Genomic DNA, 14,074 nt, shown 5'->3' with positions numbered 1-14,074 from the left:
GTTCTCAAATGAAGATAGAAACAAAATAAATAAACCCCTGACTGGAAGGATAGACAGAAGATCAACAATACTATTAAACCATGTACATGTAACTACACGGTTAACAATTCTCAGCCTGGTAAGGCTTAACAATGCTGTTGCTAACGACGCTAAGGCTAATTTAGCAACTTAGCAACCAGACCTCACAGAACTATGATAAAAACATTAGCGCTCCACCTACGCCAGCCAGCTCTCATCTTCCCATCAACAGCCGTGCTCACCTGCGTTCCAGCGATCGACGACGCGACGAAGGACTTCATCCGTGGGTTTGGCGGCAAGCATCAGCTAGGCGTAGTAAGTAGTCCTTGTTGTGTTGCTGTAAGTATTGTACTTAGCCGCTAATACACCGATCGATCCCACCTACAACGTTCTTCTTTGCAGCCTCCATTGTTCATTAAACAAATTGCAAAAGATTCACCAACAGAGATGTCCAGAATACTGTGGAATTTTGTCGAAGAAAACAAGAGGTTTTTATATCGAGTCAGATGGGGTCCAACCACTTCCGTGGATTTTGTGACGTCACGCGCATAAATCATATCCAAAGGAGTTTTTCAACCGGAAGTGTGGCGGGAATTTTAAAATTGCACTTTATAAGTTAACCCGGCCGTATTGGCATGTGTTTCAATGTTAAGATTTCATCATTGATATATAAACTATCAGACTGCGTGGTCGGTAGTAGTGGCTTTCAGTAGGCCTTTAATGGGGCTGCACAACGTCACTTGTGGCTTTTAGGCTAAAGCTAGCAGACTCTACGTATAACAGTAACTCGACCTGTTTAACATATCAAGTTACGTGCGGACAGAACGTACTCACAAAGAGATAACCACAACGTCACTGAATGTAAACATGGCTAAACATGCTGCTAAAGTAACACACACATAATGAATTGACGTTAGCGTAACAAAAGCTAACTTTAGCCTGAAGTTAGCAGCCCATTTGCGCCAGGAGTATGTGGAAAACGTACTAATGTATTAGCTTACTATGACATTTATCGATTATGTTAACAGCATTTGTAACTTACCTTCGAAAAAATATCCTTGTGGCGAGCCTTAAGGTGGTCGTATTTTTCCGCATATTTTGTGGCCACATTTGTCACCGTCTTCCTTCACAATACACTCTGTTTTATTATCTGCTGGGTTATATTTAAAATACACCCATATGTCGTCTCTACGTTTGCGACCACCGAGCCCCTGTGTTGAAACTGCCGCCGCTATCACGGTCCATAGCCTGATGAGTAACAACAGTCTGACGTGTTGAGCACGTTGTGCCCTGCACGTCAGTTGGTGGGTGTGGTTTTAATTGACACACACAATAAACAGAAATGTCATGCATTTTAAACGTCTGACAGATTACCCACTAACATTTTCGTCCGTTCTCGTCTCGTCAACGAAAACTCACACACGTCTCGTCATGTTTTCGTCATCAGAGAGACGTGTTTATCTCGTCACCGTCTCGTTATAGTCATGAAAAAAAGTGGCGTCAACGAAATGATTTAGTCATCGTCATCGTTGACGAAAACAACACTGCTCTGTTACACTTTATTTCAGGTAGCAGAGCTCCTCCAATAGTGGTCTCCACAGTATTAGATGCCACACCTCAGTTACCGTATTTTCCGGACTATAGAGCGCACCGGTATATAAGCTGCCCCCACTAAATTTTAGAAGAAAAACACATTTTCCATATATTAGCCGCACCGTACTATTAACCCAAAAATATTTTGTAAATGTTTATTTACATACCTTTCCAAACTGTGTGCAGTAAAACGGCTGATCAAACAAAACAGAAGTCATCGTCATGAACCCACTAGCTGCAAAAGCTAGCTCTCCAATCAGCTAAACAGACTCAATAACTCCAGGGTGACGTTTTGTTGACATTTCAAAACTCCAACAATGCACAAAGAATGCCATTGTAAATTAATATTACTAACACAGATACTCGTTAACATGTTAGCAAATTAGCCAGTGCTATGGACGCTAGCATGTACAAATATGCATGAAAACACTCCTACAGGCATCATTGCCATTGTCTATGAAAAAAAAAATTAAGTAAAGTATAATGTTTACCTGAGGTTCATACTAATAACATGTAAAATAGTCATGTATGGAATATACTGCACAGCACGATTCTAGAATACACCAAAATAATCAGTTGAAATTTCATGAAATCCCAATTCAACCTATTTTGATTCCAATTTGAATTGCAATTCTACTTCCTGTCTGTGACCTCAATTGGAATTTTGGACACATTCTCAATGCAATTTGGAAGCCTGGCAAAAATGTGGTTAAAAAAATCACTGTTTTTTTCCTCATATCCACAGTCGCTCTATTGTCTTGGAATAAGACAAAAGTGTCATTTGAAAATAGACAGATTTTTGGTTAGATAAATCCCAAATACAATTAAAGAGCTTACAATTTGATTTAATGTCATTTAATTTATTTACATTTTACATCATCTAATGTCTTATAATTACATTTTTAATTGAATTTAAATTAATGTTATTATTAAATACATTTTTAGTTTAAATGGTAAATGGTCTGTATTTATATAGTGCTTCACTATACCTTGAATGATACCCAAAGTGCTCTACGTGATACGTCACATTCACCCATTCACACACACATCCACACACTTATGGTGGAAGATGCCATGCAAGGCGCTAACCACAACTCATCAGGGGCTGTGATTTGGATGGCGGAAGCTGGAATCGAACTTAGCACCATCAAGTTGCTGGCATATTTAGGAACATTTTAATCTGATTTAAATTTTTAATATTCAAATATTTTTTTTAATTTAATTTAAATTTTCAATTTAATTTACTGATTTTCGGACCATGTTAAAACTTCATTAGCACACATTTTGCTCAAGTGCTCAACGGTCCAAAAGGAGTAGGAAGAAGCGGAGCTTGACTGGTCCCACCCCTGCGCCATAATCAGCAGGCAAAATAAAGAAAGAACCATCTGAACAGTTGTCCAAATGTGAGAATTTTAGCCATTCAAAGTGTTTCTCTTATTAAATGAAGCATTTTTCCTTTTTGTAATGTTTAATCTAAGCCAGCGCAAAGAGTATAAGTCCTTCAAAGGGGATTTCCATCAGTTTTCTCCACAAATAGATAAGACCGCCACCCCCAGTTTAATTTGTAATTTAATTTACAATTTTAAAAAAATGTTTTTTTGCATTTTTTATTAAAATTTTAATTTAATTTAATTTTAAATGTAATTTAGTTGAATTATTACTATAATAACATTTGTATTACATTGTTTATTTGAATTCTTATCTAATTTAATTTTTAAATAGATTTTTAGTGTAATTTTGAATCTGATTTAAATTTTCAATTTTCAATTACGTTTTTTAATTTAATTTAAATTTTATATTTAATTTATTGATTTTCGGACCATGTTAAAACTTCATTAGCACACATTTTTCTCAAGTGATCAACGGTCCAAAAGGAGTAGGAAGAAGCGGAGCTTGACTGGTCCCACCCCTGTGCCATAATCAGCAGGCAAAATAAAGAAAGAACCAACTGAACAGTTGTCCAAATGGGAGGATTTTAGCCATTCAAAGTGTTTCTCTTATTAAATGAAGCATTTTTCCTTTTTCTAATATTTAATCTAAGTCAGCGCAAAGAGTAGAAGTCCTCCAAAGGGGATTTCCATCTGTTTTCTCCACAAATAAATAAGACCGCCACCCCCAGTTTAATTTGTAATTTAATTTAATTTACAATTCAAATTTTTTTTTTAATTGCATTTTTTATTACATTTTTAATTTAATTTAATTTAGTAAAATGTTTAATATAATTACATTTGTATTAAATGTTTTATTTGAATTCTTATCTAATTACATTTTTAAATAGGTTTTCTGTTAAATTTTTAATCTGATTTAAATTTTAAATTACATTTTTTAATTTAATTAAAATTTTATATTTAATTTATTGATTTTCTGACCATGTTAAAACTTCAATAGCACATTTTTCTCAAGTGATCAACGGTCCAAAAGGAGTAGGAAGAAGCGGAGCTTGACTGGTCCCACCCCTGTGCCATAATCAGCAGGTAAAATAAAGAAAGAACCAACTGAACAGTTGTCCAAATGGGAGGATTTTAGCCATTCCAAGTGTTCCTTTTAGTAAATGAAGCATTTTTCCTTTTTCTAATGTTTAATCTAAGCCAGCGCAAAGAGTATAAGTCCTCTAAAGGTGATTTCCATCCGTTTTCTCCACAAATAAGACCGCCACCCCCAGTTTAATTTGTAATTTAATTTAATTTACAATTTAAAAAAAAGTTTTTTATTGCATTTTTTATTACAATTTTAATTTGATTTAATTTTAAATGTAATGTTGTTGAATTATTACTATAATAACACTTGTATTACATTTTTTATTTGAATTCTTATCTAATTAAATTTTTTAATTGATTTTTAGTTTAATTTTTAATATGATTTAAATTTTTAATTTTCAATTACATTGTTTAATTTAATTTAAATTTGATATTTAATTTATTGATTTTCTGACCATGTTAAAACTTCATTCGCGCACATTTTTCTCAAGTGATCAACGGTCCAAAAGGAGTAGGAAGAAGCGGAGCTTGTCTGGTCCCACCCCTGTGCCATAATCAGCATGAACATTAAAGTCCAAATGTGAATATTTTAGCCATTCAAAGTGTTTCTCTTAGTAAATGAAGCAAAATACCACCAGGAAATGTTTCTGCCAAGGTCTGGCATGAGAGCAAACATGGCGTTCTGCATTTTTCCTTTTTTTAATGCTTAATCTAAGTCAGCGCAAAGAGTGGAAGTCCTCCAAAAGGGATTTCTATCGATTTTCTCCACAAATAGATGATAAGCCCACCACCCGTGGTTAATAGGAGTATGAATTATCTTCTCGCTTGTTTTCTAAGGCCAAAGGGAAGAAGGACAAACAGAACCCCCATCGCTTCTCCACTGGCTCCTGTCTGGGCCCTGTCATGTGTGTGGTGTGCGATAAGCCCGCCTTTCAGAAAGACCTTCTGCATTGCCCCAGTAGGTAAAAGCCTCACTTTGAGCAGATTCCCGTCATACTTTTTATTTTAAAAAACATGTCTTCCCCCTTAGCCTGCACCGCCACGGTCCATAAAAGCTGCAAGGAGTCAGTGCCGCCATGTTTAAAGGTGCGTTTCACTGTTTACAACCTGCCGTGTGCTCTGAACTCAACGCGCTCCTTCCATTGTTCGCCTTCTAGAAACTGCAGGAGAAGAACACGGTTGCCATGGTGAAGAGCAGGACGGCATCCCTCCCGCAGAGTAAGTTCACAAGTTTTTGTCAACAACTCACTCAGACTTAATGACTTTGTTGTTGTCGATAGAGGTCAGTTGCAGTCACATTATCACAAAAAGATACCGTATTTTTCGGACTATGAGTCGCTCCGGAGTACAAACGGGACGGGACCGACTTTTGCTGGTGTTTCCTGCCTTTACCCATTCAACATATCTTTACCTGCACATTACCTACCTTCCCTGCATCCTGGGGTCACATTGGTGCTTCTTTCTTTCACCCATACAACATATTTTTACCCGCACATTACCTACCTTCTCTGCATTGTGGGGTCACGCTGGTGCTTTCTGCCTTTACCCATGCAACATATCTTCACCTGCACATCACCTACCTTGTCTGCATTGCCTCGACCACACCTGCGCTTCCTTCTTTCACCCATACAACATAGCTCCACCCGCACATTACCTACCTTCTCTGCATAGTGGGGTCACGCTGGTGCTTCCTGCCTTTACCCATTCAACATATCTTCACCCGTACATTACCTACTTGCTCAGCATCCTCGGGTCACGCTGGTGCTTCCTGCCATCACCCAGTCAACATATCTTTACCTGCACATTACCTACCTTCTCTGTATCCTGGAGTCAAACTGGTGCCTCCTTCTTTCACACAGTCAACATATCTTTACCCGCACAGTACCTACCTTCTCTGCATTGTGTGGGCACGCTGGTACTTCCTGCTTTTAAGCGTCCATCTTGAGACGGCAGCAGCGCAGCAGCATCAGCGAAGCGGTTCTTTGAAGGCTCGTAAAATCAAAACCGTAGCAGTAATCAAAACTATTTCGTCAACTTTTAATCAGAAGGGTTCAATCTCTCTCCTGTGCTAGTTTGAAGCCGACACGACAAACACGTTAAGAGGAGATAATGTTTGAAAAAAGGTGACGGGTTTTTACAAAACATTTGTTTTGAAGGGGTGATTGCCAACTTCCTGTGGATTTTTGCTGAAGGATGTCAATGAATGAAATGTAGGTCTAAGTGAGACCTACATAGAGGTTTTAGTTTCATGTCGCTAAAACATGAAACCGGAAGTTACAAGCAGTTTTGTCTGTGTTTTCTTCCTAGGAGCAGTTTTGTCTGTGTTTTATTCCTAGGGCGCGCTAGAGCGCAATTTTGAGTTTTGGGGTTCGGTTTTTTATTAGATCGCAATTTCCGCCAGTCCTGATGTGTGTGTCCAGTTTGGTGAGTTTTGAAGTATTTTAAGGTGGTCAAATTACAGCTCAAAGAGGCAAAAATGAGTGTTTTTATGAAACTTTTGTTTTGAAGGGGTGATTGCCAACTTCTAGGTGATTTTTGCTGAAGGATGTCATTTTTGCTGAAGGATGTCAGTGTATGAAATCTCTCTCTTCTCTTTGGCTGTCCATCGATTACGATGATGACGTTGCTCCAGTAATGGGTTATTGAGGGGGGTTTCGTATATGCCATTGCATGTGGCTGTGCAGGCCAATGCGCGACCCGCATGGTTTGCCACATGCGGGGCAGATGTAGTCCACGCTTGAGAGGGGGGCCCCTGCAGCGCGCTGATGTCGCTGTAAACGTTGTTGTTTTCTCCTCTCAGTGGTCTGCTCCTGGAGATGAGCAATGCCGGCGTGACTGCAGTTGCGCCAGGTGTGGCGATCAGCAGCCAAGACTTCCAGTGCGGAAGGCTGGATAGCACAGCGCTTCAGGAGGGTTTTTATGTGGTCCTTGTAGCGTTTCCGCTGACCCCCAGGAGACCTACAGCCTTCCTGGAGTTGGCTGTAGAGGATCTGTCGGGGGAGCCTCTGGGCGGGCATGCGGTTTACATGCCCCACCCAGCGCAGATGTCTTTGCGCAAGGAACACTTGGATGCTGGGTGTTTGGGTCCGGTCATAAATATCCACATGTGGGACTCTGTCCTCCCAGGTCAGACCCAGGATCCGTTGCAGGCAGCGGATGTGGTATCTCTCCAGGATTCTGACGTGCCTTTGGTAAGGGGTCCAGGCTTCCGAGCCGTATAGCAGTGTGGACAGACAAACTGCTTTGTAAACAGCTGCTTTGGTGGAAACTATCAGGTTTCTGTTCAGGAAGACCCTGGTTTTGAGCCTACCGAAGGCAGCAGACGCTAAACCAACACGGACCTGGATGTCATTATCGATGTTACAGGTGGGGGACAGGACGCTTCCGAGGTAGGTGAAATGTGGAACGATGGTGAGTTGCTGACCATCAATGTTGAAGACAGGCACTTCTGACTGGTGGGTAGAGTGTTGCGCAATGATCTGTGTTTTTGAAATGTTGACCTTGAGTCCTAGGGCACTGTATGGGGATGAGACCACGTTAAGTGCACGTTGTAGAGATTCTGGCGTGTGGGCAAGGAGAGCACAATCGTCAGCATACTGAAGTTCTAGGATCTGTTGTTTTGTAATTTTAGTGAAGGCCTGGAGGCGCCGGATGTTGAAGAGACTGCCGTCCAGCCGGAACTGTATGTGGATGCCATCTGTGGTTCCCAGAGCTTTGTGTGTGAGGAGGGTGACTGCTGAGAGAAAGAGGTTGAATATGACAGGGGCTAGGACACATCCCTGCCTGACCCGGACTTTCACATTAAAAGAGGGCTCCAATGCGGACACAGGCTCGCATTCTATCGTGTAGTTGTCTCAGGATGTTGAGGAACTTTGGCGGAATCCCCAGCCTTCCCAGTAAGTCCCAGAGGAGATTCCGGTTTACAGTGTCAAATGCCTTGGACAGGTCGATGAAGGCGATGTACAGGGATGTATGAAATCTAGGTCTAAGTCAGACCTACATAGAGGTTTTTGTTTCATGTCTCTACGACATTCGTAACGGAAGTTACAAGCAGTTTTGTCTGTGTTTTTTCCTAGGGGGCGCTAGAGCACAATTTTGAGGTTTGGGGTTTGTTTTTTTTATTAGATGGCAATTTTCGCCAGTCCTGATGTGTGTGTCAAATATGGTGAGTTTTGAAGCATGTTAAGTGGGTCAAATTACAGCTCAAAGAGGCGGCGGAATAATAATAAAGAAAGAATAAAACCTTACAAATTCAATAGGGTCCTCTGTACCATTGTAAAGGACTCCCTTTGGGATTCCTTTACAAAGGGACTTGCTGTCCCTAATTATATGACTCATAAATAACCAACTGAGAATGTGCCTGGTCGCTAAATCCCATGAAATATATACGTCTAGTCTCTTACGTAAATGAGCTAAATAATATTATTTGATATTTTACGGTAATGTGTTAATAATTTCACACAAGTCGCTCCTGAGTATAAGTCGCACCCCCGGCCAAACTATGAAAAAAACTGCGACTTATAGTCCAAAAAATACGGTATTCAATTTGCATTTCTTAAATGAATCATCCTCGAAATGTTGAAGAACCTTTAAACAAGATTTAATAACTAGTTATTTTCTCAATTTTTACATGTTAAAACTGGAATAGAAAAAATATATAATTATTTTAGGCTAAAATTAGTTTATGAAAATAAGTTAATAGCTCTTAAAACTAGGGAAATTTCGAGAAATAAAATGTTAAATCTTGGCAAATAATTTGCAGTGGACCTGCAAAATTTGCACAAAAAAAAAGAAGAAGCAAATATGCTAATATTAGAATGCTAACAATTGTACCGCGGGTCGTAAAAAAATTAGCAACAGGCCGCAAATGGACTCCGGGCCACACTTTGGACACCGGTGCATTACGCTATCCAGCCACTCTCAATATGTCTCCTCCATGCTGCTTGATTTCTCCTTCCTTCAGATTTCACGGTGAGAGAGAGTCCTCCTCAAAGTGGGACGCCCCCCGCCAACCCTTCAGCCGCCATCACTTTCAAGGACGCCTGTGACGGGTAAACAATGTGACTCCGTAGGCGCCGTTTTACGCGTGCCGGTTGTAAGAACGTCGATGTGATTCGTTTGCAGTCGACTAAGCGAGAGTTCCGAGTCTGAGATGGACACCTGTAAGGTGAGCTGTCAATCAGAAGACCTCCAGGCGACTTCCTCCGTCTCCAGCGAGTGGACCCCGGCAGAAGGTACGAGACGACCCTTTACTGTACAGCTTTTCTAATGCTGCTTTCAAGAAAACTGGGAATTTGGAAATGCCTCACCGATGGATGTTAAGTTAAAGTTAAAGTACCAATGTTTGTCACACACTGGGTGTGGTGAAATTTGTCCTCTGCATTTGACCCATCCCCTTGTTCACCCCCACAATTGACCACTAAATGGTAATACCCGAATTAGTTTTTCAACTTGTTTAAGTCCACGTTAATCAATTCATGATGTCATGCAGTGTGCAACTTTAAAGCGAGCATGTAAAGCGCCACTAAGTTTGTAAAATGGCTCCACAGGTACACCGGTAAAAACTTTTTTTACTGCTGCATAACGGGGGACCTTTTTAACTCTTTAATCACACCTGTGACGTCTGCACAGAATACAGCGACCTCGCCGCCGACGCCGAAGAGTACAAGGCAGAGTCGTGGAGTTTGGCGGTGGAGCACAAGTTCTACAAGAAGCAGGACAGACGAGTGGCCAAGAGACAGGACGTCATCTACGGTGAGCAGACGTGGTGACGCCGTGATGTCCGACGGCGTGCTTTACGCGCCGTGTCGTCACGCAGAGCTGATGCAGACGGAGCTTCACCACCTCCAGACGCTGCACATCATGGCCCGGGTGTTCCGCAGAGGCATGCGGGAGGAGGTGCAGCTCGACGCCGAGGCGGTGGAGCGCATCTTCCCGTGTCTGGACCAGCTGGTCCTCCTCCACCACGCCTTCTTCACCGCCATGAAGGAGCGGCGGCAGCGCTCGGCACAGCCCCAGGAAGACAGGAACTACCTCATCCAGCGCATAGGAGATGTGCTGCTGCAACAGGTCAGCTGGGAAATGTTTTACTAGGGAATAATGGAAATAGAATTCATCAGTTCCAGTATCAAACTGCGGCCAGCATAAAAACTGTACTGGCATTTAGAAAAAAAATCAAAAACATTTTAACATTCATGTGTAAATGTAGAAAGAGGTTAGGCTCTGTATGACGTTTTGGTGGATTTACTGAGGAATTTGTTAAACTGAAGCAATACATAAAGTTTAAGTTAATAATACTAACACAGACCCTCCTACAGACATCAAACATGGGACGGTTTAGTAACTATTAATTGTTTTAGTTATATTGTAAAACTTACAAACGTTGCTTGGAGTGCCGAATGATGAATCCATATGTGTAAAAACGCCATGGACGGCTAGAAGACAGATTGTCATTCTACTTCCGGTTTGAAAGCACTGCAGCACCAGCAGTGAGCGAACCCGTCCAACAGATGGCGCCATTGCACAAAAAACATAACACCTACTAGGTGTATTTGCATGGTTTTTTTAAACTAATTTTATCATGACTGTCAGCAAAGAAAAACCCATAAATTAGCCGCACCGTCTTATAAGCCGCAGGGTTTAAAGTGTAGGAAAAAGGCAGTGACAAGGGCGCTGTAAATTTGATCATGATTTTTTTTCCAACAAATATGCTAACCTAGCATCTTGTTGCTGTTAAAGTGTAACATTAGCATCTAGCTAACATAGCTATGCTCGCGTTGCACACTTAATGTTGTTTCTTATGATATATGGTCATGGTTCAAACTTTTTGATATACAAACCGCATACCGGATAAAAATATTTTATAGAATATAAAATTTGTGTTATGAGCAGGTGACGAGTGAGGGGAAGGCATACATCGCACTTTTTGAAATGACTAATATTCATAACTAGGGCCGCCAAGATAACGAGTGAACAAATATTTCCTTTAACAGCATTATGTTTTTTTGATGCGTAATTAATGTGCGCAATTTTTTTACCAAAATAAACTAGGCTAGATGAGGCAATTCCTGAAGGAATTGCGTGTGAATATTCCAATGCTGAAGTTGAACTGAAATCCTGGAATTTTTTTAGAATTGTTGAAGTAGAGCACACAATTACCAAGCAGGCTGAATATTTTGAAGTTGGAACCGTTTGAATCAGATGAAAAATGTGGGAGTTATAGAACTTTGAAAAATGTCCCATTGATTTCAATGGGAATTTCCCCCAAATTTGGGATTTTCGGGAAAAGCGGGATTTTTTTTTTAAATGGTTAAAAACTTGAATGGTCTGAATGAGTTGAAAAGGTTGGTGTTGGAATTTTTCAAATCAGTCGAGAAATGTTAAAGTAGTAACATGTTGAATTAAGAAATGGTAATATGTAGTGGTGTGGGAAAAAATCGATTCGAATTCGAATCGTGATTCTCACGTTGTGCGATTCAGAATCGATTCTCTTTTTTTTTTTTTAATTGATTTTTTTAAAATTTTTATTTATTTATAAAAAAATATATATATATATATATATATACAGTATATATATATTTTAAATTAATCAATCCAACAAAACAATACACAGCAATACCATAACAATGCAATCCAATTCCAAAACCAAACCCGACCCAGCAACAGTCAGAACTGCAATAAACAGAGCAATTGAGAGGAGACACAAACACGACACAGAACAAACCAAAAGTAGTGAAACAAAAATGAATATTATCAACAACAGTATCACTATTAGTTACAATTTCAACATAGCAGTGATTAAAAATCCCTCATTGACATTATCATTAGACATTTATAAAAAATAAAAAAAAAAGAACAATAGTGTCACAGTGGCTTACACTTGCATCGCATCTCATAAGCTTGACAACACACTGAGTCCAATATTTTCACAAAGATAAAATAAGTCATATTTTTGGTTCATTTAATAGTTCAAACAAATTTACATTATTGCAATCAGTTGATAAAACATTGTCCTTTACAATTATAAAAGCTTTTTACAAAAATATACCACTCTGCTTGCATGTCAGCAGACTGGGGTGGATCCTGCTGAAATCCTATGTATTGAATGAATAGAGAATCGTTTTGAATCGGGAAAAAAATCGTTTTTGAATCGAGAATCGTGTTGAATTGAAAAAAAAATTGATTTTGAATCGAATTGTGACCCCAAGAATCGATATTGAATCGAATCGCGGGACACCCAAAGATTCACAGCCCTAGTAATACGGAATTCCTGGAATTTCGGGAAAACCGGGAATTTTTCCTTGTTTTTTGTCCTAATTAAGAGGAATATTTTGACGGTGGAATGGTTGAGATGTGTTGAAAAATGTGGAAGGAGTAGTTGCCAGATAAAAACTAGGAATTCTGGAAAATCCTGGAATTTTTTTGAACTTGGAAAAAAGGTCATTTAAATTTCCAGGATGGTGGAATGTGTTGAAGGTGAAATGGTTTGAATCGGTTGAAAAATATGGAAATGGCGGAAGTTTGAAAAATGACCAATTCATTTTGAATGGGAAAATGTCCCGGAAAACCCGGAATTGTGGGAAAATCTGGGAATTTTTGGAATTTGTCAAGGGAAAGCCCGCGATTGCCGAATAGGCTGAACAGTTTGAAGTTGGAACGGTTTGAATCGGGTGAAAAATGTGGAAGGTAGAGCGCTGCAAAATCTGCAGAAGAAGAAAAAGTTTAATAAATAGATGAATTTTGGTGTAGAAAACCATGTGTGTGAATGCCCCAAAGCATTCACACAATTATAGAGGGGGGGACAATAAGTAGCTGGGCGATATGGCTGAAAAATGTTTTTTATTAGTCAATGTCAAGAATTATTGATATTTTTTATGACCTATGGACAATAGGGACCAGGAAAAATATATATTAAATGTAAAAAAATAAGGTTTTCAAATGTAAACGTCCTCTGATTATAATCCCCTGAGCTATCAGAGCAGGAAATGTCAACCATCAGAAATGCATTTAAGACAATAAAATAAATGGACGAATGTTGTTTGTTTCAGTTTTCAGGCGAGGGCGGGGAGAAGATGCGCCACGTTTACGGGGAATTCTGCAGCCGACACAACGAAGCCGTGGCGTGGTTCAAAGACCTCCTGCAGAACAACAAGAGATTCCTGAACTTCATCAAGGTACTCGCTGTCAAAGTGCTGGAACTAAGTCACGGGTGGTAACGGGTTTCAATTGTACTCAAGCAACAAGGTGTTAACTCCTTGGTGCGACGGAGGGAGATCCCAGAGTGCATCTTGCTGGTCACACAAAGGATCACTAAGTATCCCGTGCTGCTGGAGAGGATCCTCCAGTACACGCAAGGTTTGTCGTCTGCCGCCCTCTGCCGGTTGCTACCCCGCACTGCCGAGTGACATATCCCCCTGCCTCGGTCCCCAAGGGGACACCCGGGAGCACGCCGACCTGTACGCATCACTGGCGCACATCCGCGAGCTGATCACGGCCGTGGACGTGCGCGTCAGCGAGTACGAGCGGCGCCAGCAGCTGCGGGATGTGTGGAGCCGCACGGAGAGCCGCAGCACGGCCAAGCTGAAGAACGGGCGGACCCTCCGCAAGCAAGACATGATGGGGCAGACGCTCAAGCATCAGGGGGCGCTGCTGTGGAAGACGGCCACGGGGAGACTCAAAGGTCAGGAACCCGTTCGAGGGACGCTTGTGGTATCTTTTTACTTGCGACATAGCTGTATTTGGGGCTTTTTCTGGCCCTAAACGAGAGTTTGTCACTGGGCCCATTTCGGTGGTCTGCGGAGTTAGTGTGAGTGAGCATTATTTCATGTCTCGAGGGCTTTCTAAATGTTAAAAACACATGTTGTGAAAGTTGGAAACAGATTTTAAAAAAATGTGCTAGCAATTTAAATGTTCAATTTAGATGTTTTGCTGAAATTCATTAAACCTATTAACAGCGTTAACAAGAGTTTACTGTATTAGGATGGCAT

The 14,074-nt window shown here is 40.6% G+C and overlaps 1 protein-coding gene across 7 annotated transcripts in view; it reads left to right on the top strand.

Moving 5' to 3' along the window:
- Window positions 1-14,074, top strand: part of arhgef28a (Rho guanine nucleotide exchange factor (GEF) 28a) — a 108,676-nt gene that overhangs the window by 57,487 nt on the left and 37,115 nt on the right. For 4 of the 7 annotated variants that reach the window (XM_062056966.1, XM_062056964.1, XM_062056965.1 and 1 more), the window contains 10 exons: window positions 4,926-5,046; window positions 5,119-5,174; window positions 5,246-5,306; window positions 9,052-9,139; window positions 9,213-9,322; window positions 9,720-9,842; window positions 9,907-10,157; window positions 13,136-13,261; window positions 13,325-13,442; window positions 13,519-13,767. In XM_062056966.1, coding sequence (XP_061912950.1) covers window positions 4,926-5,046; window positions 5,119-5,174; window positions 5,246-5,306; window positions 9,052-9,139; window positions 9,213-9,322; window positions 9,720-9,842; window positions 9,907-10,157; window positions 13,136-13,261; window positions 13,325-13,442; window positions 13,519-13,767 — 1,303 coding nt within the window. Of the gene's footprint in view, window positions 1-4,925; window positions 5,051-5,118; window positions 5,175-5,245; window positions 5,307-9,051; window positions 9,140-9,212; window positions 9,323-9,719; window positions 9,843-9,906; window positions 10,158-13,135; window positions 13,262-13,324; window positions 13,443-13,518; window positions 13,768-14,074 lie in introns of all 7 variants that reach the window. The other 3 variants (XM_062056969.1, XM_062056970.1, XM_062056967.1) reach the window with 1 other exon arrangement.

This window comes from Entelurus aequoreus, linkage group LG08 (assembly GCF_033978785.1).
Source record: "Entelurus aequoreus isolate RoL-2023_Sb linkage group LG08, RoL_Eaeq_v1.1, whole genome shotgun sequence".
Taxonomy (NCBI): Eukaryota; Metazoa; Chordata; class Actinopteri; order Syngnathiformes; family Syngnathidae; genus Entelurus; species Entelurus aequoreus.
Note: the sequence above shows the minus strand (reverse complement) of the source record. Positions and strands in the feature narration are given on the sequence as shown.